The following is a 24,879-nucleotide window of genomic DNA, read 5'->3' on the forward strand; positions in this document are numbered from 1 at the left end:
ATCATCTCCACTTTTATGTCCAAAATTGACATCCAACAGAGCAAGTATCCCACTCCTGAGCCTATATACACATACAAAAACTAACCATTTTCAGGTCTTTTCTTCAATTTTATGTAACAAATCCTAGCATACATCTAATCCATTATCAAACAAAACAAAAATTCAAACTCATAAACAAAATTCAATTTAAGTAAGGATAAGATTAGATGGAACCAATTTTTGGTTTCATCATAAATACGATGGAACCAATTTTTGATGAAGATGAAACCATAATTGATTTCGTCAGAATTCAACTGCAAGAAAAATTACAAACCATGGTTCATTCTGTTTGACCACACCAATAACAATAACCTGTGTTGGCTTATAAAAAGAATAACTTGAAATTTGGTGTGAAGACCAATTTTGACAAATCCAGTTTCAATTCATACCAATTTTCAATTTCATTTTCAGTTGTTTGTAACGGCGTTGCTTGTTATTAGTGGTGGTGAAGAAGGAGGGTGGTGGTAAAAATTGAAGAAGGAGAAGTTAAAGTAAATTTAGGGCATGAAATTGAAGAAAAAGTTAAAGTAAATTTTGGTTGGTTTTTATAACCTGACTCATATTTAGATGTACAGATCCAATTGCAGTCGTTCTGGATGACTGTGAGAATCGAGAAGGACTAGGTGGCACTCGAAATGGGCTGGCTGGCACACGAACTGGGCTTCCCGGGAGTTTTTCATAAGCAGTACTTGCTTCTGGTAAGGTGCTGAATCTAATGCAAAAAAAAAAAAAGTGAAGTATTGGTTAGAGGATTTAAAGAGTCTGAATTGACGTAAGTTGAGTTGAATAGTAAAAACCAACCAAAATATCAACGCAACAGAAGTGTAACCTAGTGTAATTAACAATCCTATTATTGGAATTTCATCATGATAGATTCAAGGTTTTCGGCGGAGTATAATAAACAAGATGACACAAAATGTGTTTTGCATGTGACCCAACCAACCCAAACTCTGAAAATTTGTCACGAGTGTTCACAGTGGAACCATATCCATTTGCACATTTTTACTTGTAATTTTTGAATCCTAGTCGGAAGCTCATTTCACAATGAAAGCATGTTTGGCCTATAAAATGTCCTACACCACAGGTTGAATCAGCGACAACAACTCATGCATACAAGACGAAAGTAACACTATAAAAGGAAAAAAACAGTTTTGACTCACTGGCACTGTGCTCCATGGCAAGGTTAACTTCAGATATATCCTTCTTTTTCGTAAACCACCATGGAAAAATCATACTGAAACACAGAATGAAAATCCCAGCTACTGTCATCACTAGCGTTTCGGGTGGTTGCCGAAGACCATTTTAATTTGAACTCACCAAATTTTTCTTCTTTCGGGGGACTACTCAATTAAAATATGTCTTTTCTCCAAGCCCTATGTGGCAAAACTCCTGCCAAGAACACAGAAAATATACCAGCAACCATATTATAAGCTCCAAACTAAAACAATGAAATCAAAAACTGAACCATCCTGACGATAATGTTTCATCGGGAGCCGCCTACTATGATTGAAAAGAGCAACAAAGTAACTGATTCAAGATGTTGTGATCCTAGAGGGTAATAAGACTAGTTCAAATTGAATAAGTAGTCACCAAGCTCTAACTGGTATATCAATTGCTGTGTGGAATTTGGTAAATCTAGAAACTCTAAAGCTTAAAAATTTACCACCACTATGTGAAATGAAAATCAAAATCCAAAAAACCAAATCAAACAGACACCAAACCTAGCTCAAATCCTCTATCTGTCTCCCTCTCTAAGCAAATTGAACAGTACAAAAACTATTCCTTTTATTCATTTCTACAAACTCAAAAATGAAATTAGGATGAACCTAATGGAATAAAAATCTTACCTTAATCAAAATCATGCCAGCAACTTAGAATAAATGATGGTACACAATCAAATTCAATTCGATTCAATCCAAGCCAAAGTCTTAATTGGAAATCTTGAGACGATTTGTGTCTGTAAAGGTATTTTTAGGTGGGATATGATTGATCCAATTCCTCGGACCCTTGTTAGGAACATCACCACTTCATCATCCCTTCCTTGAAAATTGATCTCAATCATCAATTCGTCACCAACCTATCTGTGTTCTTCTTGTTGTTCAATTGCAGTTACAGTCGCAACCCTAATTTCAACAACTTCTTCATCTAATCTTACAGAAACATCGCAACATCACCAGATCCACCTGTGTTTCTTTCTGAATTTGAAGATGAAACTAGTAGGGTTTTGATTATAGTTGCTGTGGGGTGGAGAGGAGTTGGGGATAGTGGTGTTTACGGTGGTGGTAATGGTGTTGGCGGTGAAGGAATTGAACGAGGCAGAGGAGGGTGGTGGTAGTGGTGAAATACGAAGGTGCAGTAGTGTGGTCGGGGGAGAATAAAGTTGTTGCTGGTGTTCGTGGAGATCTATTGTTGCTGCTGGTGGTGATTGTGGTGCGAAGAAGGAGACGAAGAAAGAAACGAGAGAGAAGAAGAAGAGAATGTTAAAAGGGTATTTTTGGCTTTTTTTTAACAAATACTAAATTTACTCATTACATTTTGATACGCGGTTTTTGTGTCACTTTTTAATCGAATGGTTTTTATTTATTAAAAATAATATGGCTGGATTTTGTGTACCACAGGTTTGGTCACCTTGGTGTTTTATGACTAGTTTTTATATTCTTCAATATAGCTTATGTTTTCATCCATTAGTGATACTTTGGAACAAAGCTCACTTCGATATTCGTTTTGATACAATGATAAAGCTTAGGATTTCAGAGAAGTTATGTCAGTTATTAGGGATAGTACCATCTCCTAATCGTTCAAAGAGAATAGGATCAGCGTTAATCTTCGGTTTTGGTTGCATCATTGGAGTTTCAGTACTCATTCTAACAGCTATCATCTTCATGTTCCCATATATTTCTCCATCACTAATGAATCCGATGCTTCAAAACAATCTTAATAAGTACTACCACAAAATTTCTTCTCCCCATAATTCACAATCTTTACCTAGTGGTACCACTACTAGTTCTCCTCCACCACCGCCTCCTCCTCCTTCATCTTCATCTTCATCTCCTCCACCTCCTCCTCAATCTCCAAAGTTGTTCGACATCTCGACTGAAAACAGTCGAACCGGCATAAATTACACCGAAAACAGTGACGACAACTCAAGTAGTAATGTTTCCATTGATCTTCCAAAAGAAGGAGAACTAGTGGATGCAAAAGAAAATATTTTAAGCACTTCCCCAAGTAACTCTTCATCAAGTTATAGTGATACCGCATATGGTGGTGATGATGATGATTCTTCGGATGCAGATTGTGATATTTATGATGGCGAATGGGTTAGAAACGTCAATCAGGAACCATATTACCCTCCTGGTTCTTGCCCATACATCGAAAAACAACCTTTCGATTGTTACTTGAATGGGAAACGTGATAACGAGTACCTAAATTGGCAGTGGCAGTGGAAATCTCATCCAAGAAATACAGGGTGCAAGAAGAATATCCCCAGGTAAGCTATTATTATTATCTAAGGAAAAAAATGCTGAGAAACTACTATAATGTCCTTCACTCATTTTTGTTTTATCTTTGTAGCCTTTTCAATGGAACAGATTTCTTAGAGAGGCTGAGAGGGAAAAAGTTGGTACTTTCTGGGGATTCCTTGAATAGAAATATGTACGAGTCTCTCGTTTGTATGCTTTGGAATGCCGTTCCAGATAAGACCAAAGTTGTTAGGCCATCTATGCAATCAGAATACAAGACAAGAGGAGATATGTCTTTAATTTTCAAGGCAAGTTGTGTTTATTTTCTTAATTTACTCCGCATGCATCAAAATCCACTCCTTAGTTCGGATCAAGCAGTAAAACATACTGTACTTGATTGAGTTAGACAGGGGTTTAAAGACTATTTATTTCTCTCATATGTATATCGACATCTAATTTGTTTGATTCATGTTCTATTTAAACATCTTGGCTACTGCTGATGCTGATGAAAATGTGTGAACAATTGAATTTCAAATACAGGACTACAACTGTACCGTAGCATATGTATGGTCTGTGTTTCTAGTAAATGAAACGAATTCAAAGACCCGTAGAAGCCGGGGAAGTGAATTAAAACAAGAAGTGGAGACTCTAAGGCTGGACCAGATTGATGGGCTCGCAGCATCCGTCTATCAAGATGCTGATATTGTAGTTTTCGACTCATATCATTGGTGGGTTGAGGGCAAAACTAATAATGGGTAAAGTAGCTTGAAAAACCAAAGAACTCGTGTAAAAAAAATCTTCCTAAATTGCCCATTTTTGATGCCTTCGAATTGCAGAATTAACTATTTTCAAGAAGGGGATTACTTGTACCCGAAACTGGAGATAAATAAAGCATTCAAAAAAGCTCTTACTACTTGGAGGAAATGGATTGACAACAACATTGATTCTGCCAAAACCCAAGTTGTTTTCCGAGGATTTTCACTTTCTCAATACGTGTTAGTACCACAGCCTAATCCTATTTTACGGTCTAGTGTGTGAATTAACTTCATCTGAAGACATACTTTTTTTTTTTAATATGCAGAGGAGGGAAATGGAATACCGGTGGAAAATGCAATTTAGAAACAGAGCCTATAACGAGTAAAGAAAAATACGTAAACCCAGATCAATCACAACTGACAATACTAGAAGACACTCTTCGGACAAATGAAGACTCCTGTAATATATATGAATGTCAGTAAACTCACTTATTATCGCTCTGATGGACATCCTTCACTGTATGGAAGAAATTACACTGCTCAAGAGAGAGTTGCAGCTATTCAGGATTGTAGTCATTGGTGTTTACCAGGTGTACCTGATACGTGGAATGAGTTGTTGTATATTTCTCTAGTGAAGGCTGGTAAAGGCTCTTACGGTCTCCGATAGCAAAAGAGTGATCTCTGGATTAAGTTGAAATAGAGTGTGAAGTAATACTCACTATTCCAGCAACATTGTACTGGACGCACTTCAGAACCATTGGTATATAAATTTGGTAATCGTTCCCCTTGCAAGTGATATTACGAATTTGAATATTTGTCTCTATTCCTGCTCGACCGTCAGTGTATACTTCCATCCCTGTGTGCATTAAATTCCTTATTATATCAAACATTTTTCTTTTGGTTGGTTACTGATATTTGAGGTACAGACAATTCATGGTTAACATACGTCAGTTTTAATTTGTAGTTTTAGGAAGCACAGAGCAACCCCGATGGGACTACCTTGATATTCAAGTTGAGCTCTACAATACCCAGTTTGAATTCCGGCCGGTGTTAAAGGCTTGGTTCGACGAAGTTTCTTACTAACTGCAGTACGAAAATATTATTTTCCCACGGTCATTTTTTACCACTACACTTTCCATTGAAATAAACATCCACGTTTGGGCTACTTTACCAGCTGAGCTTCTTCATTAAATCCAAAACCCCGTTGACTTACGGAGAAGATTTATCTAGAAACATTGGGATTGGATTAGCTAATCTTCACATGAAACAAGTTGTTGGACTCCATAGTTCTGTTTTTCCTTCATGACAGAGTTCTTAGTTAATAATTATCGAATACAACACCGCAGAAAAACTGTCAGTGGGAAATTTAAAATTGTTGTATGCCTTTATGTAACATGCTTTTGATTCTATAAGCTAATAATATACTACTATGAGATATGATAAGGTAACTAACTAAAGTAATCATTATTTAGGATCAGTATGTGGTGTTCCTGTCATTGCTAAACCCAGCTTGAAAGATTAAATCGAGAGAAACTTAATGGCAACTGCAAGATGAAACTTAGCTTATATAAAGACAACTCTTTTTATTGATGTTTAGAAAATCTCTCAAAACTAAACACAAGTTCTAATCTTGCTCATATGATCAATCACAACTTTGGTGATCATATATATATAGAACTATGAATTTCTTTTCCTAGTCCTATTACCTTATTACATGTCTTTCTTTTTCTTAGAACTAGATGACTTCTAATTCCCTTAGGATTACATCAATTTCCTAATCTTGTCCTAACCAGCTTGTTAGTGACTTCTATGTTGAAGTTAATCCAACATTCTCCCCCTTAAGCTTCAACTGTGCTTGTGAGAAATCTTGTACTCCTATTAATTTCCTCATTTCTTCAAACTTGATCCGAACTAATGCCTTTGTCAATATATCTGCCTTCTGCTCAGTTCCAGGTATATGTTCTACGTTAATGACCTCCTTCTCGATGCATTCTCGTATGAAATGATACCTTTTGTGAATGTGTTTCGTCTTCCCATGAAACACTGGATTTTTAGCGAGTGCAATTGCAGACTTATTATCAATCTTGATGAGAACTTTTTCAGGTTCTCTTCCTTTGATTTCACCCAATAATTCTTGAATCCATATTGATTGTTTAGCTGCTTCTGTTGCAGCCATAAACTCAGCTTCACAGGATGAGAGGGAAACAGTGTCTTGCTTCTGTGAACACCATGTAATAGGTGCTTCTCCTAGATAAAATATATGACCAGTTGTACCTTTTCCATCATCTTGGTCAATATTATGACTGATGTCATTATACCCAACAATTCCTTTTAATCCTCCTCGACCATACTTCAATTCACAGCTGATTGTTCCTCTAAGATATCTCAATATCTGCTTTATTACATCACCATGAGACTTGCATGGACTCTGCATATAACGGCTTGCTACTCCCACAGAGAAAGCCAAATCTGGTCTTGTGTGTAATAAGTATCTTAGGCATCCAACATTTCTTCTATAACTCGTTGAATCAATCTCTGCTTCTTCTTGTGCCTTTGAAACTTTAAGTCCAAACTCCATTTGTATCTTAGTTGGATTACAAGTTTCAAGTCCTGCTTCTTTCAGAATTCTCCTTGCATAAGCTTCTTGTTTAATCTGGATCCCATCTACTCCTTGATGGACTTTTATGCCAAGGTAATAAGTGAGTTTTCCGAGGTCTGACATCTCAAACTTTGATGACATTTCTCTCTTGAACTCATTGATCACCTTAAGGGAGTTGCCAGTCAAAAATAGATCATCTACATAGACTGCAATTACAAGAATCGTTCCCTTTTCTTATCTTCTGTATACAGAAGTTTCTTTAGAACACTTTATGAATCTCATTCCCTTTAAGATTTGATCTAACTTTGTATTTCTGGCTCAAGAAGCTTGTCTTAGACCATATAGAGCTTTTGATAACTTATAAACCTTATGCTCTTGTCCTTTTACTTCAAAACCTTCTGTTTGTTCAACATACACATCTTCTCGCAATTCACCATGTAAGAATGTTGTCTTAACGTCTAAGTGGTGAATTTCCCATGAGTTTGATGCTGCTTCTGCTATTAAGAGACGAATTGTCTCTAGTCTAGCAACTGGTGCGAAAACTTCATCAAAGTCTATGCCTGATTCTTGAACGTATCCCTTAGATACAAGTCTTGCCTTATATTTGTTGACAGTACCATCAACATTCCGTTTTATTTTGAAGATCCACTTAAGACCAATCACTTTTACCCCACCTGGATTATCAACTAGAAACCAAGTCTTGTTTCTATTGATTGAAATAATTTCTTCTCTACATGTTTGTGTCCATTTAGTCGAGACCTTTGCTTCCTGAAAATTCCTTGGTTCATCATTAACAGAAAGTAGCATAATCTCACATTCTTCTGCAGCTTGAAGAACATAATCCTCCAGATATTGTGGCTTTTTTATATGTCTTGTTGATTTTCGCAGTGGAATGGGTTGAGTTATTTCATCGATCTCCTCTTCTTCTTCTTCTTCTTGTTCTTCTACTTCTTCGTTATTCTCAGTGTTTTCATTATTCTCTTCTTCTTCTTGATTAACATCATTGTTTCCATTGGTATTGATGATTATGGGTCCTTCGCCTTCATCAATTACTTGACCCCATCTCATGTGAAACATTCTTGGATCCCTACTTGATCCATCATTAGTTTCTTTCCAGTTCCAGTTTGCTTTTTCATCGAATACCACATCTCGACTCACTATTACTCTTTTCGTTGTTGGATTGAATAATCTGTAAGCTTTGGATCCAGGCTCAATTCCTAGATGCACAAGCGTCTGAGATCGATCATCCAGTTTCTTAAGAGTTGCAGAATCAACTTTTGCGTATGCTTTGCAACCAAACACTCTTAAATGATCTATGTTTGGATTTCTCTTTCGCAAACTTTCATATGGAGTCATGTCTTTCAGAGCTTTCGTAGGTATCCTGTTTATTAGGTATGTGGAGTGTCGTACAGATTCTCCCCATAGATAATTAGGTACCTGCATATCCTTTAAAGAACTTCTTGTCATCTCCATTAGAGTCTTGTTTCTCCTCTCCACCACTCCGTTTTGTTGTGGTGTATATAGTGTAATAGGACCACATAAATCAGCATGAAGAAGCTCTAATGGCTTTGAGGCTCTGAATGTTGTTGCTTTTGGAAAACCTTGACGCGTTTGTTTCCCAACTAAACATGATTCACAGATCCTTGATTCATCGTTTATCCGTGGTAGCCCTCGAACCATCTTGTTCTGAGATATTGCCTTTAAAGTTCTAAAGCTTATGTGTCCTAACCTTGCGTGCCACTTCCATGTCTGATCTTCCAGTCTCATATTCAGACACAATGGCCTTCCAATCATGAGACTTATCTTGTAGAGTCTATTCTGTGAGTGTGAGACTCTAACTAAAAGTCTTCCACTTGGGTCATGAACTGTTAGATAATCTTGTCGCATTCTAACATCACATCCAACTTCTGTAGCTAGTCCTAAACTTAGAATGTTGCTTTGTAAGTTTGGGATGAAGTAGATGTTTGTGACGAGCTTCTGTTCTCCGGTCTTGCTCTGAAATAGAATTGATCATTTCCCTTCAATTTCTACAGAAGATCCATCCCCAAACTTCACTTGTCCTTTGATTTTCTCATTGAGTTCAGAAAAGTAGTGTCTCTTACCAGTCATGTGATTGCTGGCTCCATTATCTAAATACCAGATTCCTTATTCTCCATCCTTTGATTCGTAGTTCTTTGGTATTAGTTTCCCTTCGTTTAAGAATACAACTTCGTGCATGAAAAGAGCTGTATCTGCTTCCCTTGTTTCATTCTTGTTTGCTTCTTCCATCTTTTGTATTCTTTCAGGGCATACAGAGGAGAAGTGTCCTGGTTTATCACATCTGTAACAAATAATTTTTGATCTATCCTTCTTTTCTTTCCATTGGTTTTGATCATTCTGACTTGTTGTTCTATCTTGTGAGTTAAACCTTCCTCCCCTTCCTCGGCCTCTGTTTACTCTACCACCTCTTCCACGACCTCTTCCTCTTTCGCAGAGTTTTGTTGGTAAGAGTTTGTGTACTAGAGTTTTCCTTGAGTTTCTCCATTGTTTTCTTCATCGAGGATTCTCTCTTCATATGCTTTCAATCTTCCAATTATATCTTCATAGCTAGTCTTCTTTAAATTTAAGACTTGTTCGAGAGAATCTATGATATGAATATACTTGGATCTTGGTAAACTATTCAGAAACTTCTTTACCAGTTTATCTTCATCAATGGATTGTCCAAGTGACGCAGATTTTGAGGCTATCTCTGATAGCTTTCCTGCAAAGCTATCAATAGTATCAGTGTCTTTCATCTTCACTCTTTCAAATTCAGACATTAAGGTTTGCAGACGGGCTTCTTTAACTCGATCAGCTCCGAGATTACGTGCCTTTATTGCATCCCAAATTTTCTTTGAAGTTTCCTGTTCACCAACTTGTAGAACAAGACATTCTGGTATTGCTTGAAAGAGTAAACCTATAACGATGTTGTTCTTATCTGCATCATCTGTTCCTGGTTCAATTGTATCCCACACCTTGTAGATTTTCATCAGTACCTTCATTCTCATGGCCCATACTGTGTAGTTTGTGGCGTTGAGGATTGGAACTTGTATTGATGGTGGCGTGAACTGTTTTGCACCCACAATGGTGGTTTCGCTTTCCATGGCTCAGAAACAAGCTCTGATACCAATTAATGGCAACTGCAAGATGAAACTTAGCTTATATAAAGATAACTCTCTTTATTGATGTTTAGAAAATCTCTCAAAACTAAACACAAGCTCTAATCTTGCTCATATGATCAACCACAACTTTGGTGATCATATATATAGAACTATGAATTCCTTTTCCTAGTCCTATTACCTTATTACATGTCTTTCCTTTTCTTAGAACTACATGACTTCTAATTCTCTTAGGATTACATCAATTTCCTAATCTTGTCCTAACCAGCTTGTTAGTGACTTCTATGTTGAAGTTAATCCAACAAAACCAACTTGGATACAGCTGCTGCAAACTGCAGTTTCAGTATCGAAGATTGTTCAGCGCAAAATACGCAGTCATTATGAACTCTCGCATAAATCAACGTCTACAAGTTGCGCTTCATTAATTGGTAAACCGACGTTGATCAACAGAAAAAGAAGCATCCAAATGCATCGGGAGTGGAATACTTGAGCTTAAATTAGAAGAGGCAATTTTTCAGTTATCCAATATTACACCGCAGCAAAACTGTCGGGGGGGATTTAAAAATGTTTCACTGCAAATGTTTGTTTTTCTTTTCATGATCATGACGCACGATCCGTACATTGCTTGATTAACTAATCAAAAGTAATCCATAATTAAGGATATTAATATGCATATCATTTTATAGGATTATTGCATTTCAACTTGGAGTATAATATTCATGTTTAAGGTAAACTACTCTCAACTAATCAATGACACTCTTGAAACCTGTCAGTTCAATGTGCATATATCAAGACCAAGTATTTTCAAGAAAAGTAGAAATTCACTATATGCATATAGTATCCTTTTAGTTTTCAAACAAGAAAATTTATATTCATGAGAACTCTTAAGATTCGAGAGAAATTATGTTCCTTACCCGGGATACCGTCGTATCACTCACCAAGGAAAAATGGATTATCAGTAGTCCTCTTTGTGTTTGGTTGTGCTGTCGGAGCTTCTATCTTTATGCTAACAACTATTATCTTCACGTTTCCATGGATATCTCCATGCCTAATGAATCCCATGCTCCAAAATAATCTTAATCTCAAATTTTCTTTTCCATACTGGCAGCTATCCCAAGTAGTACCATTACTACTAGTAATACAACAATTATTGCTACAGCTACTGCTTCTACTTCTTTTTCTTCTGCTCGGAATTTTTCGAAAACCGGGAATAATGAAACCGAAACATATCATATGGAAAGCGGTTTAAAGAACTCGAGTGTGTTTTTGTTAATCTTCCGAGAATTAGAGAAATGGTGGTTACAAAACCCCCAACAAGTAATAGTGTATTAGTGGAGACAGTACAAACTAATGGCGATGGTTCTTCTGATGGCATTGGCAGCTGTGATATTTTTGACGGGGAATGGGTAAGGGACAACGATAAGCAACCATACTATCCTCCTGGTTCTTGTCCATTTGTCGAGGGTCAAAATTCTGCTTGTTACAATAATGGAAGACGGGATGACCAGTTCCTCAAGTGGCAATGGCAGTCTCAACAGACAAATGCACGATGTGATAGTAAGAATATCCCCAGGTGATCTATCCACAACTATTTTTTCTAAAACTTCAAACTCATTGAAAAATTCGTACATTCTGTGCCATGTCCGTGACAATATATTATAGCTTCTTTTTTTTTTGGTGCAGTTTCCTTAATGCGACTGATTTTCTTGAGAGATTGAGAGGGAAAAAATTGGTATTTGCTGGGGATTCTTTGAATAGAAATATGTTTATCTCTCTGCTGTGCATCCTTTGGAATGTCATTCCAGATAAGACGAAAGTTTTTAGGCCCTCTGGGGAATTTAAGTCAAGAGGGGATTTTTCAATAAGATATGATGTAAGTTTTGCATGCTTCCTTTTCGTTGTATGTATTTTTTTCAATCTTGGCCATTTGCAGCTGATAAAATTGCTTATTTATGCTTGAATTTTAACTCAGGATTATAACTGCACCGTAGTGTTTGTGTGGTCTCCGTTTCTGGTTAATGAAACGAATCCGATAAGTGAAAATTACAGGGAGACCTATTCTCCCAGATTTTTTCACTGTCAAACCCACGGACAGAAAAGTTCAGGCACGCACCCATTTTCCCGTCAAAAATTCGTAGCAGACCCATAATTTATGAAATTCTGCTTCTCAGTTTTTAAAAGGCCAAACTACCCTTTTCTTCGAGCGACGAACAGAGAGAAGCAAGAAGAAAACAATGGTGAACTCCGATTCTTCGTTTTTAACATTTGGATTTTTCCCTTTGTCAAATCTTTTCCCAAATCCTTTTCTGAATAATCTTCTCAATAAAACTAGGGTTTTTGTTTCAAAATCTGCGGTTTAAATCTGGGGATTTTGGGTTTCTGTTGTCTTTGATTATTCGAGAAGTAAAAAGAAATTAAAATTGAAGTTGAAAAGGGTAAGAAGTGTGTTGCAGTATTTCGATATCAACTGAATTGGAAATTTTCATACCTTATTTGTCTCCATGTTTTTGATCTCAATCGGAAATTTATGATTAGATTTGAATTAAAGATGTTATGCATAATGTCTTATGCATAACATCAGTTTTGTTTAGATGCATAAAACATTATGCATTATTTTGTTTTAGCTGCATAATGTCTTATGCATTACTCTTTCACTTTTCTGGTTATGCATCAGTTTTGTTTAGATGCATAAGACATTATGCATTATTTTGTTTTAGCTGCATAATGTCTTATGCATTACTTTTTCACTTTTCTGGTTATGCATCAGTTTTTTTTAGATGCATGATACATTATGCATTATTTTTGTTTTAGCTGCATAATGTCTTATGCATTACTTTTTTTCACTTTTCTGGTTATGCATCAGTTTTTTTTAGATGCATAAGACATTATGCATTATTTTGTTTTAGCTGCATAATGTCTTATGCATTACTTTTCTCACTTTTTCTGGTTATGCATCAGTTTTTTTAGATGCATAAGACATTATGCATTATTTTGTTTTAGCTGCATATTGTCTTATGCATTACTTTTTTCACTTTTCTGATTTATGGATTTTTATGCACGTGCATAATGTCTTCTGCATCATTTTGTTTAGTGCATAAGACAATATAAAGGAAAATTTAGCTGCATAACTTTTTTTCTGTTTCTTCTACTTGATTTTTTCTTCTTCGTCTGTTTCATCCATTTTTGTTGAAATGTATTCTAGGGTTTAGTCAAAAATGATTTACTTCTTTGAATCATCGATTTTAAATGATTTATTTCTTTAAATGATGGAGAAAAAATCTTTGCAGATCCGTTACAGAGATTAATGGAGGAATAGGGAAAGAAACCGGCGGAGAAGAAAAAAAATTATGCCCAAAAACGATGAAGGGTAATAGAGTCTTTCAGTACATTTTAAATATTTTTAAATAATTATGGGTGCGACTGTATCAGAAATTAATTGTGGGCCTGGCGGTAAGAATTTTTTTTTTTTTGGGCCTGCGCCTAAGTTCCCCTTCGGATAAACCGGAGAAGCAAGATAGATCTCAGGCCCGAGACATTAAGATTGGATTTGGTTGACCAACTGGCGTCTTCGGTATATCGTGATTCTGATGTTGTTGTTTTCGATTCATGGCATTGGTGGACTGGTCCTAAAACTAATAATGGGTCAGTAATATGTAATAACACTTCTAGATTGTAACGTGAATATATAATGTGCCTTACCAATGCTAGTTTTAAAATTGTAGGAAAAACTATTTTCATGAAGGTAATTACTTGTACCCAAAACTAGATATGATAAAAGCATACAAGAAAGGTGTTACTACTTGGGGCAAATGGATTGACAACAACATTGATCCTAACAAAACCCAGATTGTATTCAGAGGGTATTCAGTTTCTCATTACAGGTATGAGAACAGTTAATTATATTTATATTTTAGTTTTCTTTTATTTCTAGTACTTATAGATTTCCTATTATTATTGAAATGTGCACAAAGCCTAATCTCACTCTTTAAATGTATCAATAATTTTTGTTAATTTTGTAGAGGAGTGAGATGGAACACTGGGGGAAATGCAATAAGGAAACAGAGCCGATCATGAGTGACGAGACATACATAGAGAGATCACCTGCACAGGTGAAAGTATTAGAAAAGGCTCTTAGACGAATGAAGACACCTGTTTTATATCTGAATGTCAGTAAACTAACATATTACCGAACCGATGCACACCCTTCGGTGTATGGAAAGAATTTTACGGCTCAAGAGAGGATTATAGCTCTTGATCATCAAGATTGTGTTCATTGGTGCTTGCCTGGTGTGCCTGATACATGGAATGAGTTGTTGTATGCTTCTCTCTTGAAAGCTGGTAAAGGGTCTTTTGGCACACAATATTTCTAAGAACTATTCCTCTCTTACTTTTTAATAGGCCAGTTTCTTTTTTTAAAAAAATTAAGAAAATTAAGAGAACTAATTATTGAAAGTGGTCCTCTAGACACTTGTCAATAAAAGAAGTGAAGTGAAATGGTCCCCAATGACACTTGTCAGCCAAAAAAATAAGTGAAATGGTCCACATAACACTTGTCATCAAAAGAAGTTAAAAGAAAAGTGGTCCCAGAAAATTAAAGTAACATTTGACTTTCCCAATTAAGAAACTGGCCTATTTTTTTGAAATATTTATATATATAAACTGGCCTATTAAAAAGTAACGAAGGAGTATTTCACTGCTATTATTAACTAAAAAAAATTGTAACTATTAGAGATGGTAAGTAATTAGCGCTTAAAGGATATGGAACTTATCTTTTTGACTGAGATGCTGAATATACATACTGTGTATTATGTAAGCTATGTTGTGTGATATGCTAGGCGAGGCACCAAGCACCTCGCTTTGCCTCGCCTAGCTAGCTAGCTAGACGCACCTAAAGCGCCCAAGGTGACCAAAAGAGAAAAAAAAAATCCAGGATAGTGGCTCCCCGCCTTTCGCGTTTTGGGCGCCTTACTAGTGAGGCTCTCGCTTTTCGCCTAGGGCGCCTACCGCCTTTAAAAACATACACCGTAAAGGCGCCTACTTTCTGCCTAAGGCGCCTATCGCCTTTAATAACATAGACCGTATAGCTAAGGCTAGAGAGATGCCACAAAGCTTCATCATCAGCTTAGCTTGAAGCCAAGATTAGCAAAAAAAAAAAATGTAACCCTAAGGGACAATTTTTTTTTCTTTTATCGCTATTAGAGCATATAGCACGAGTGGTGCACATGCAAATATGAGTACAACTAGGGATGGAATTTGGGTTGGTTGGTGGGCTAAACGGCTCGGCCTAGTCAGATTCGAGTTAGAGGTATTTTGCACAGATTTTCCATCGAACTCGTGCAACCTCAGGTTTTTCGGTTATAGGGGTATCATATTTTGGGCGTGGTCGTAGCTAACTTAATAATGTTGGGCATTATAATATTATAACTGAATTGAGGTCTATGAATTACTTTTCCGTCTATAAAATCCCATTATTTCAATCTATTGTGATAATTAGATTTTTTAATAACTAGATTAAATTACTCCATTTACTCTAAATTCCCAAATAATTTGATTGTTTACACTAATATAATTTATTTTTCATATTTATTTAGTATAATTAAGATTTTCTTTTAGATTTGATTTGAAGATAGTGCTTAATTAAAATTATTATAAATAAATGATAATGACAATTACAAGAATAGTTTTATACTCCTTCTGTTCCATTTTAGATGAATGTTTGGAATTTTATTAGCTCCATAATATTTGAGGGTTTTTATATTTTTCCGTAGAACTTCGTACAACACTCTTACATATTATCTTGGAACTATAAGTTTTTATTTTGGATGTAGCAATAATAATTAATGTATCAAGACTTTCATCTAGGGTATAGATGGAAAAAAATTGTACCTATCATCATGTCCCAAGCTTTCCCAAAGCATTTACATTATACATATCGGTCAACGTTTGGATTGGTCATGGATTGGGTGGGTTGCCCCAACCCAAGTCTCTCCCCTAAATAAAAGTGGCAGGCAATACATAGTCCAGCGTGATTTACCTTAAAATTCCACTTTTAGGATTAGGTGGGGGTTGTAAGACCAAGTTAAGGTCACGTTAAGAGCAATGGGTATGGGTCGTGTGTTTTTTGCAATATCTTATTCAAAATGGATGAAGAAAAGTAAATGGTAGTGTGTTTTGCTATTATGGACAAAGTGAAAGAGTGACATTAAACTGCTGACAATGTGTCGTATGGTGAACAATTTTAAATTATATAAAATGAAATGAACGATGAAAGAAAACTAATGTTTAGAAGTTATCAAATAAATTCTTGTAAATTTGGTTGGACAACTGATTGTCTAGTCATATACTTTAGATTTTCATTCCAAACGGCTATTATTCTGTTGTGTATGCTGTTTTTTTCTTAAACGAGGACCATATGATGTGCAATAAAGATTACCAAGCACTACTTTACGTGAAGAAGTGCTTGAAAGATAATTAAATAAGAATTTTATTTTAGTCGAATAAGAGGCATACCTCTTGCATTAAAATTGTTACATGAATGATTTTTGAGATTAAAACCATTACAACGTATTCAAAGACAACATATTCAAGACTTAAAGTACCATTTTAAACACTCAAGACTCTGCACAGATCAGAGAATTCAACTGTTAAAATCATCAAAACCATCAAATGCCAAAAATTGGCAATTGAAACTGGGTTAAATGGCCATATCTTTGGATTGTGAAAGGCAATACCAAATAATTTAACATAACAAGAAAGAGATGTTAGGTTCAATAAGTGAGATATCCATTTCTTAAGGTTTTTCGTAACTAAGTAAAATAGTCATGTTCGGGTTGTAGAAGACAACATCAAACAGTTGAACAACACTGCACAAGGCAGAGAAGTTAGGATTAGCAGCTAATCCATCGATCCATTAAGTTTTTCCATGCTAAAATAGCTACAATAACAAAATAAAATAAAATTAAAGTAGAGGTAATAAGAAACTCGGTTTGAATCGGTTTCTGACAATCTAAAATAAAATGAACCAGTATAAAACGATCTGAAACGGTGCCCGAGTCTTAGTAATTGGTGTGGCCACTGTTAATGTTGTTGTTGTTTTTGTTGCTGCTATTGCTACTGTTTATGTTGTTTTTGTTCTCACTGGTGCTGATATTGGAGAGTTTGATGCTTATTTTTTTCTTGCTGAAGTCGGTGTTCATTTGGAAACAAGCATTCCAGTGAAATTAAACCCCATCATGAGTTTACAAAGCAAAATAAGATCAAACAACAAAGTTTTGAAACAAGATCCCCAAATAACAAACCCAAAAAGTAAAATGACTGAGAAATTAATTAAAAAAAGATTAAAAATTATAAATTTTGATGTAATCGAAGATTTGAAATAACAAGAGATAAATCGAATCCAAAAGAAAACCAGCAGGAACTAGGAACGAGGATGGAAGAACAGACAAAGGTAGAAAGCTCTAAATCTATCAAATTAAAAATAAAAATCAACACAATAAGAGGTAGATAGGACTAAGATGAGTGAATGAGAACAAATCTGAGCATCTAGCCTTTAGGATTTGTAGGTTCCTCTTATCGGTTTCAGAGAAGAAAGAAAGAGTTGGCTGGAGAAGAATAAAGAGTTACAGGAGGATTGAATGATCCTCATAGGGGATCAATTTTGATGAATTAGCTACGACTAAATCTCAGTTATGAGATGGGTTGACTCGTGCTTGACCCGATGTGCTTTCTTCTTTTCCATGTTTAATCGATTTTGGGTCGTTTTCCAGATCAAACGGTAAACTCAAAAATATTTAAAAATCAATTAAACTTTTAGAAATTTTCTTAAGGCATAATGAATGGAAATTGGCATAAAAATGATCTTTAATTCTTTATATTTGGTGTGAATGACTAACCCTGGCTTTAACCTCCACCCAAAAAAAAAAACATTAAAACCATATAAACACCCTTATTTTTATCATATATTTTACATTTAGTCCGCACAATTCTTATATTTAGTCCACTAATGTTTTATAAAAGAAAATTTAAACCCCCTCATCCATAATATCTGGCTCCGCCACTGAGATAGGGACTTCTTTTAGTCGTCCAATTAAGTCCATCGCAATTCGCAAACATTACAAATGCAGAACGTTATTCTCTTTAATTATTAGTTAGTCTATAAGTAACAATCACTAAAAGACCCTAAATTATTTTTGGTATAAGGCTGCTGCTACTCGCTAGTTAAGTTACAACAATTGAAAACGATTTCTCACTAATATAGATAAATAAAATATGCATTTTTGGAATATTTTTAATGAGACAACAACAAATACCGGGATTGTAATTTCCCATCTAAGGCTATTGTCTTTCCCACGAGGATTTTCTGCCTTAAGAGTTGTGAAGCAACTAGTCAACTTCAACGGAGCAAAGTGATCATCTGCAGCGGATCACCTTTACTTACATCTGTCACGTTGTACTCTTTTCCTTTCGTCAAGGTTTTATCCCACTGGGTTTTTCTTTGTCAAGATTTTGATGAGGCAACATATTCGAGTCCAACTATGTTCCAAGTTTTCTTAATTGTACTCTTTTTCTTTAGTTCAGGTTTTGTCCCTCTTGGTTTTCCTGACAAAGTTTTAATGAGGCAATTAACTTAGACTCATTGATCTTTGAAGATCGAATTGCATGTGATGAAATACATGTAAAGTACGAGAAAATATGTGAAGTACTACATGTGAAGAGTTGTACCAAGGTTTTATCCCACTGGGTTTTTCCTTGTCAAAGTTTTAGTAAGGCAACTGATTTCATCACAAGTCATCAAGGAGAGAACGACATATGAAGAACTACATTCAAGGCACTATACGTGAAGCAGTATGTATAAAGTTTTGTTATTGAACCGCACAAGGGGGAGTGTTACAGGGCCCATGCCCATAGATGTGTGGTCAAAAAACGGATGACTTTTGGTTTCCCCTCTTCGTGTATATATATGCATTATATCCATGTAACCAATATAACTCTGATCAATATAGAATCCTTCTCGTTCTCTTTCCCATCTTTTATACTACAAAACACTAATGTTTTATAAAAGAAAATTTAAACCCCTCATTCATAATATCCGGCTCCGGCACTGAGATAGGGACTTCTTTTAGTCGTCCAATTAAGTCCATCGCAAATCGCATACATTACAAATGCAGAACGTTATTCTCTTTAATTATTAGTTAGTCGATAAGTAACAATCACCAAAAGATCCTAAATTATTTTTGGTCTGAGGCTACTGCTACTCGCTAGTTAAGTTACAACAATTGAAAACGAAAAGAATGCAATTTTCTCACTAATATACATAAATAAAATATGCATTTTTGGAATATTTTTAATGAGACAACAACAAACACCGGGAATGTAATTTCCCATCTAAGGTTATTGTCTTTCCCACGAGGATTTTCTTCCTTAAGAGTTGTGAAGCAAGTAGTCAACTTCAACGGAGCAAAGTGATCATCTGCAGTCGATCACCTTTACTTACATCTGTCACGTTGTACTTTTTTTTCCCTTCGTCAAGGTTTTATCCCACTGGGTTTTTCCTTGTCAAGGTTTTGATGAGGCAACATATTCGAGTCCAACTATGTTCTAAGTTTTCTTAATATTGTAATCTTTTTCTTTAGTTCAGGTTTTGTCCCTCTGGGTTTTCCTGACGAAGTTTTAATGAGGCAATTAACTTAGACTCATCGATCTTTGAAGATCGCATTGCATGTGATGAACTACATGTAAAATACGAGACAATATGTGAAGTACTACATGTGAAGAGTTGTACCAAGGTTTTATCCCACTGGGTTTTTCCTTGTCAAAGTTTTAGTAAGGCAACTGATTTCATCACAAGTCATCAAGGAGAGAACGACATATGAAGAACTACATTCAAGACACTATACGTGAAGCAGTATGTATAAAGTTTTGTTATTGAACCGCACAAGGGAGAGTGTTACAGGGCCCATGCCCATAGATGTGCGGTCCAAAAACGGATGTCTTTTGGTTTCCCCTCTCCGTGTATATATATATGCATTATATCCATGTAACCAATAGAACTCTGATCAATATAGAATCCTTCTCGTTATTTTTCCATATCTTTTATACTACAAAAGACTAATGTTTTATAAAAGAAAATTTAAACCCCTCGTTCATAATATCTGACTCCGCCACTGAGATTGAGACTCCTGTTAGTCGTAAAATTAAGTGCATCCCAATTTGCAAACATTACAAATGCACAATGTTATTCTCTTTAATTATTAGTTAGTTGATAAGTAACAATCACCAAAAGACCCTAAATTATTTTTGGTCTGAGGCTGCTGCTACTCGCTAGTTAAGTCACAACAATTGAAAACGAAAAGAATGCAATTTTCTCACTAATATACATAAATAAAATATGCATTTTTGGTGTTTTTATAATGTAGAAATCATGAGGTCTACTTCTGAGACACTTTACCTACCATTTATATTTTAATCGAAAAAACTTCATTCACGAATAGACAAAATGTAATAACTAATTAAGAACAGACACCCTATCACACCGAGGATACATAATTCAACGCTGGAAGATTCGATTTAGTTAGTTTTTCTAGTTTTCGATTATAACACGGTAAAATGACTGGCAGCTGAATATTCAAAATTGGCCTCTTGAACATATTTTTGGTTTTATGCGGTCCTGTCTGACATTTGATTCTCTCTATTATTTGAATTCCAGCTTAATTTTACTAATAACAGAAGTGATCCATAATTATAATCACAATAAATGCAGCGTAGTGGTGGTATTAGTACCGATGATTTATAATTATCCATTTATGACTAATTTCAACTTGGGTTAGAAAAATCATTTGCTTGATTAATCATTTTGATTCGACCAATAATGTGTTAGTATACCGATAAGAGACCAAGTATTCATTGATGAATGAGGCCTCTTTCTTGGTGTCTTCCTGAGCATTTGATTTTTCATATATCAAGTGATTAAGAGTACTGCGAACAAATACAATTAATTCTCTGTACTCTTACCAAATATAGGCAATCCATCTTTATATTACCAGCTGCAGCTTAAAAACCATTCATGAGAAAGCTTAGGAGTTTGGAGAAGTTATGTCGCTTGTTAGGGGTATCCTCTCACAATCGCCTGAAAATACAAGGATCATTAACGCTTTTTGGCTTTGGTTTCGTTCTTGGAGCTTCAATACTTCTTCTTACAACTATCATATTCATGTTCCCTTCAATTTCCCTATCGTTAATGAATCCCATGCTTCAGAACAGTGCTAACATATATTTTCATATACCTTCTTTTGGGCATAGGCATTCTAATACTTCAAGTAATGGTACCACGACTACTAGTGTAGCTGCTACTACTACTAATTCTGCTTCCTCTTCTCCTCTCGAGGTGCTCAAAAACTCCCCTAGTAATCATCAAAGTAAAACGAAGCGCAGTAAAAAGAGTTTTAATAAATCAAGTCTTGTTTTGGCTGATCTACCTGGTGGAGAATCTGTCAATACAAATGATAATTCTATTGCAAGGGCAAGCAACTTTTCTGGTAGTAGTAGTAGTAGTACTAGTAGACTAAATGATGCCAAGAAACAAGAAAAGAGTTGTGATTCTTCTGATGGCGATTGCGATATTTTTGAAGGTGAATGGGTTAGGGACGTCGAAAGCCAACCATATTATCCTCCTGGTTCTTGTCCTTTTGTCGACCAAACCTTTGCTTGTTACCACAATGGAAGACCTGATGATCAGTTCCTCCAGTGGCAATGGCAATGGCAATCTAAGCAAACAAATGCAAGGTGTAACAATATACCCAGGTAAAAGTCAGTGCTAGCCAATACTAGTAAACAGTGAGCTACCTGTTTATATTTTGAAGAAGGGCATATTTGACTTCTAACGGATGGCTTTTTGTGTGTGCGCAGCATCCTTAATGCAACTGATTTTCTGGAGAGACTGAGAGGGAAAAAATTGGTATATGTTGGTGATTCATTGAACAGGAATATGTTCGTGTCTATGTTGTGCATACTTTGGACTGTCATTCCAGATAAGAGCAGAGTTTTCAGGATCCCTAAGACTGATGGATACGCTATGAGATTTGAAGTAAGTACTCGTACTGTGTTTTTTTTTTAGCATTGTGATGAGGATATGATATCCTAACTATGCACATTTGTTGATTAAGAAAAACTAACCATATGCTTGAATTTTAAACTTTAGGACTACAACTGTACAGTAGCATTTGTCTGGTCTGCGTTTCTTGTGGATGAGACAAAAAGAAATACTCGTAAAAACAAAATGGTAACACCAGGGACTGAAACTCTAAGGTTGGATTTGATTGACGAGGTTGCATCATTAATGTATCATGATGCTGATGTTATAGTTTTTGATTCGATGCATTGGTGGACTGGTTCTAAAACCAATAACGGGTAAGCAACATGCAAAAATAACATACTTTAATTTTTGTATATATATGTGATGATGATGAAAATGTCGTGCCTTACAAAAACACCGATTGCTGCAGAATAAACTACTTTCAGGATGGTAATTACGTGTACCCTAAACTTAGTATATTTGAAGCATATAAGAAAGGTCTTACAACATGGAGGAGATGGATTGACAAGAACATTGATTCTAATAGAACCCAAATCGTTTTTAGAGGATATTCGATTCCCCATTATGTGTAAGTGTGCTAATCCAACCTTCAATATCACTCTCTCAGCTCACCGTCTTGTTGTTGAATAACTTATGTATAGTTGGTCATTATGTGTAATGCAGAGGCGGGAAATGGAACACAGGTGGAAAATGCAACAGAGAGACGGAGCCAATCATGAGTAATGAAAAATACAAAGAGATGTACCCGTCGCAAGTGAAAATACTAAATGATGCTCTAAGACAAATGACGACTCCTGTTTTATTTCTGAATATTAGTAAGCTATCTTACTATCGAGCCGATGCACACCCTTCAGTGTATGGCAAAGATTTGAAAACTGCTGAAGAGAAGAATGAAGCCCTTAATCATCAAGATTGTATTCATTGGTGCTTGCCTGGTGTGCCTGATACATGGAATAAGTTGTTGTATGTATCTTTATTGAAGGCCGGTAAAGGATCTTTTGGCCACCGCAAAACCGAAACTTAACCTCAAAAACAAATGGAACCCCAATTGAAAATAGATTGATTCTTGCTGCATAATCCTACAACATTTGCTTTGCCACTGCCACTTCTGTAGTGTGACAACCTTTTTCCTACAGTACGCCCCAATGGGCTTTACTACAGTATCGATAGGGATCCACAATTAGGCCTGTTTTAGTTTCCATCATTACAGGATCAAGATGGATCGGTGTGTATATGCAGGCAAGGCATATTGCTGGTGATTTTTTCTTTATTTTTCCTCTTGCAGCTATATAATGAGATAAAGTATGGTTATTACGAAGTAACTCCTAGTTTTCCGATATGTTTTAAAATGTCTTTTAGAGTCTGCTATGTTGGTAGGTTTAACCCTAGCCAATTACATGAAAAAAAAATTCAAGATTTTCAGAACTCAAATAGGCTAGGTTTTGACGTTTGTGGATAGTGTTATTCCATAATGAAGTAAATTATATTTTGTGCAATAGTCGGAATCCTTATCCAAGGCCGATTATTCGACGAGTAACCGTTACTCGCTATATGACCGATGTGATTTTCGATTTCATGATATTTCCGATTTTTTCGCGATTAAAGCGGCAGATTTTACCGATTTATACCCATTTTTGAGTAAAACGAGTTGGTGATTTTTCCGAGTTGGCCATGCATGCACCAAATCAGGAAAAAAAATTGATAACCCCTCTGATGAGAATTATCAAATGTAAAAACTTCTAAAAACATGATTAATAGGTTCACTATAACAATGTTACACACTTAACATGATAGTGTTAAAATTTTAGTTTTAATTAGGTAAAAGTCACAACTCATGAATAGCAATAGTCACTGTATCAGGTCGAGTTTTGGCAATTCTTAAGTCCGAACTCATTGCTCCTTGCTCCCAGCTCCCCAACCGAGTAGGAACGAGGAGCTAATTCCACTAAATTTTGTGTAATATAAGGATAGTAAGTTAATTTTTTTTGGACAAATAACTTTTAATCTTTTCTCAACGACTAAGATACCCTTAAGAGCATCCAAATTCATGCAAATTAAAAAGCTAAAAATGTTATGTCATATTTAGCTTTTAGATTTAGCTTTTATGATATTTTATACTAGTAACTAGAATAGCCAAATTGACGCAATGGTAATATTCTCGGCCCATTTCAGACGTTAGTTATAAGTTCTTCATCTGAAGAGACGGTTTTATAAAGCGAGCACATTTTTGTATGGCCAATCATCTTCATCATCATCTTTTTCACCATCCTTATCAGTACTGTTGTTATCAGTTGGTCAGAACCAAAAGAATTACTATGTATCATCAAAATCATCACCATCATCATCTTCTTGTCTATCATCTTCATAAACTTCATCATAATCCTCCTCACAGTTATCACAATTTTCATGTTAGAGCATGGTTTGGTCGAACTCGCAAATTTTGTTATCTCAAGCTTGTTATGAATGTTAGATACACAAATATATCTTGATTTTTAGTCTACTTCAGTCAATCTCGGACTAGGATTAACGTATGGTAGTTGACTATCAAACATCACTGAATAACCCTCGAAGATTGAAGTCTGGAGGTCAAACAAAGACATTTGTATAACCTCATCAACAACGAGGTATGTGAAGACTGAACCATTTTATCTATGTGAGTGTAGATGGTGAAATTCGGATAAGGGGAAAAAGTGTCATTTCAACCTTATAAACAGAATTGAACTCTCACGGGAGAAATTAAGCCATTGGTCCTCAAGGAACTTATAGCCACGATTTCTAATATACGTCCCCACGAGACACT

General features: G+C 35.7%; 3 protein-coding genes across 4 annotated transcripts; all 3 read left to right on the forward strand.

Annotated features, from left to right (window-relative positions):
* Window positions 1–2,743: 2,743 nt before the first annotated feature.
* Window positions 2,744–5,157, forward strand: LOC113281466 (protein trichome birefringence-like 2). Its single transcript, XM_026530208.1, has 5 exons — window positions 2,744–3,526; window positions 3,610–3,805; window positions 4,038–4,252; window positions 4,334–4,492; window positions 4,579–5,157. The coding sequence occupies exons 1-5, from the start codon at window positions 2,772–2,774 to the stop codon at window positions 4,733–4,735; spliced, it is 1,482 nt and encodes a 493-aa protein (XP_026385993.1). The 5' UTR covers window positions 2,744–2,771; the 3' UTR covers window positions 4,736–5,157.
* A 5,715-nt stretch (window positions 5,158–10,872) lies between these two features.
* On the forward strand, window positions 10,873–14,432 carry LOC113277386 (protein trichome birefringence-like 2). Of its 2 annotated transcripts, XM_026526500.1 has the most exons (6): window positions 10,873–11,561; window positions 11,672–11,861; window positions 11,961–12,024; window positions 13,489–13,630; window positions 13,711–13,869; window positions 14,008–14,432. In XM_026526500.1, the coding sequence occupies exons 1-6, from the start codon at window positions 11,281–11,283 to the stop codon at window positions 14,060–14,062; spliced, it is 891 nt and encodes a 296-aa protein (XP_026382285.1). In that variant the 5' UTR covers window positions 10,873–11,280; the 3' UTR covers window positions 14,063–14,432. The 2 variants fall into 2 exon arrangements, with proteins under 2 accessions (XP_026382285.1, XP_026382286.1); XM_026526501.1 differs by lacking the exon at window positions 14,008–14,432 and having other exon boundaries at window positions 13,755–13,825.
* A 6,388-nt stretch (window positions 14,433–20,820) lies between these two features.
* LOC113277388 (protein trichome birefringence-like 2) lies at window positions 20,821–23,418 on the forward strand. Its single transcript, XM_026526502.1, has 5 exons — window positions 20,821–21,787; window positions 21,893–22,070; window positions 22,185–22,393; window positions 22,489–22,647; window positions 22,743–23,418. The coding sequence occupies exons 1-5, from the start codon at window positions 21,051–21,053 to the stop codon at window positions 23,101–23,103; spliced, it is 1,644 nt and encodes a 547-aa protein (XP_026382287.1). The 5' UTR covers window positions 20,821–21,050; the 3' UTR covers window positions 23,104–23,418.
* The last annotated feature ends 1,461 nt before the right edge of the window (window positions 23,419–24,879 follow it).

Source organism: Papaver somniferum, chromosome 5, assembly GCF_003573695.1.
Source record: "Papaver somniferum cultivar HN1 chromosome 5, ASM357369v1, whole genome shotgun sequence".
Taxonomy (NCBI): domain Eukaryota; kingdom Viridiplantae; phylum Streptophyta; class Magnoliopsida; order Ranunculales; family Papaveraceae; genus Papaver; species Papaver somniferum.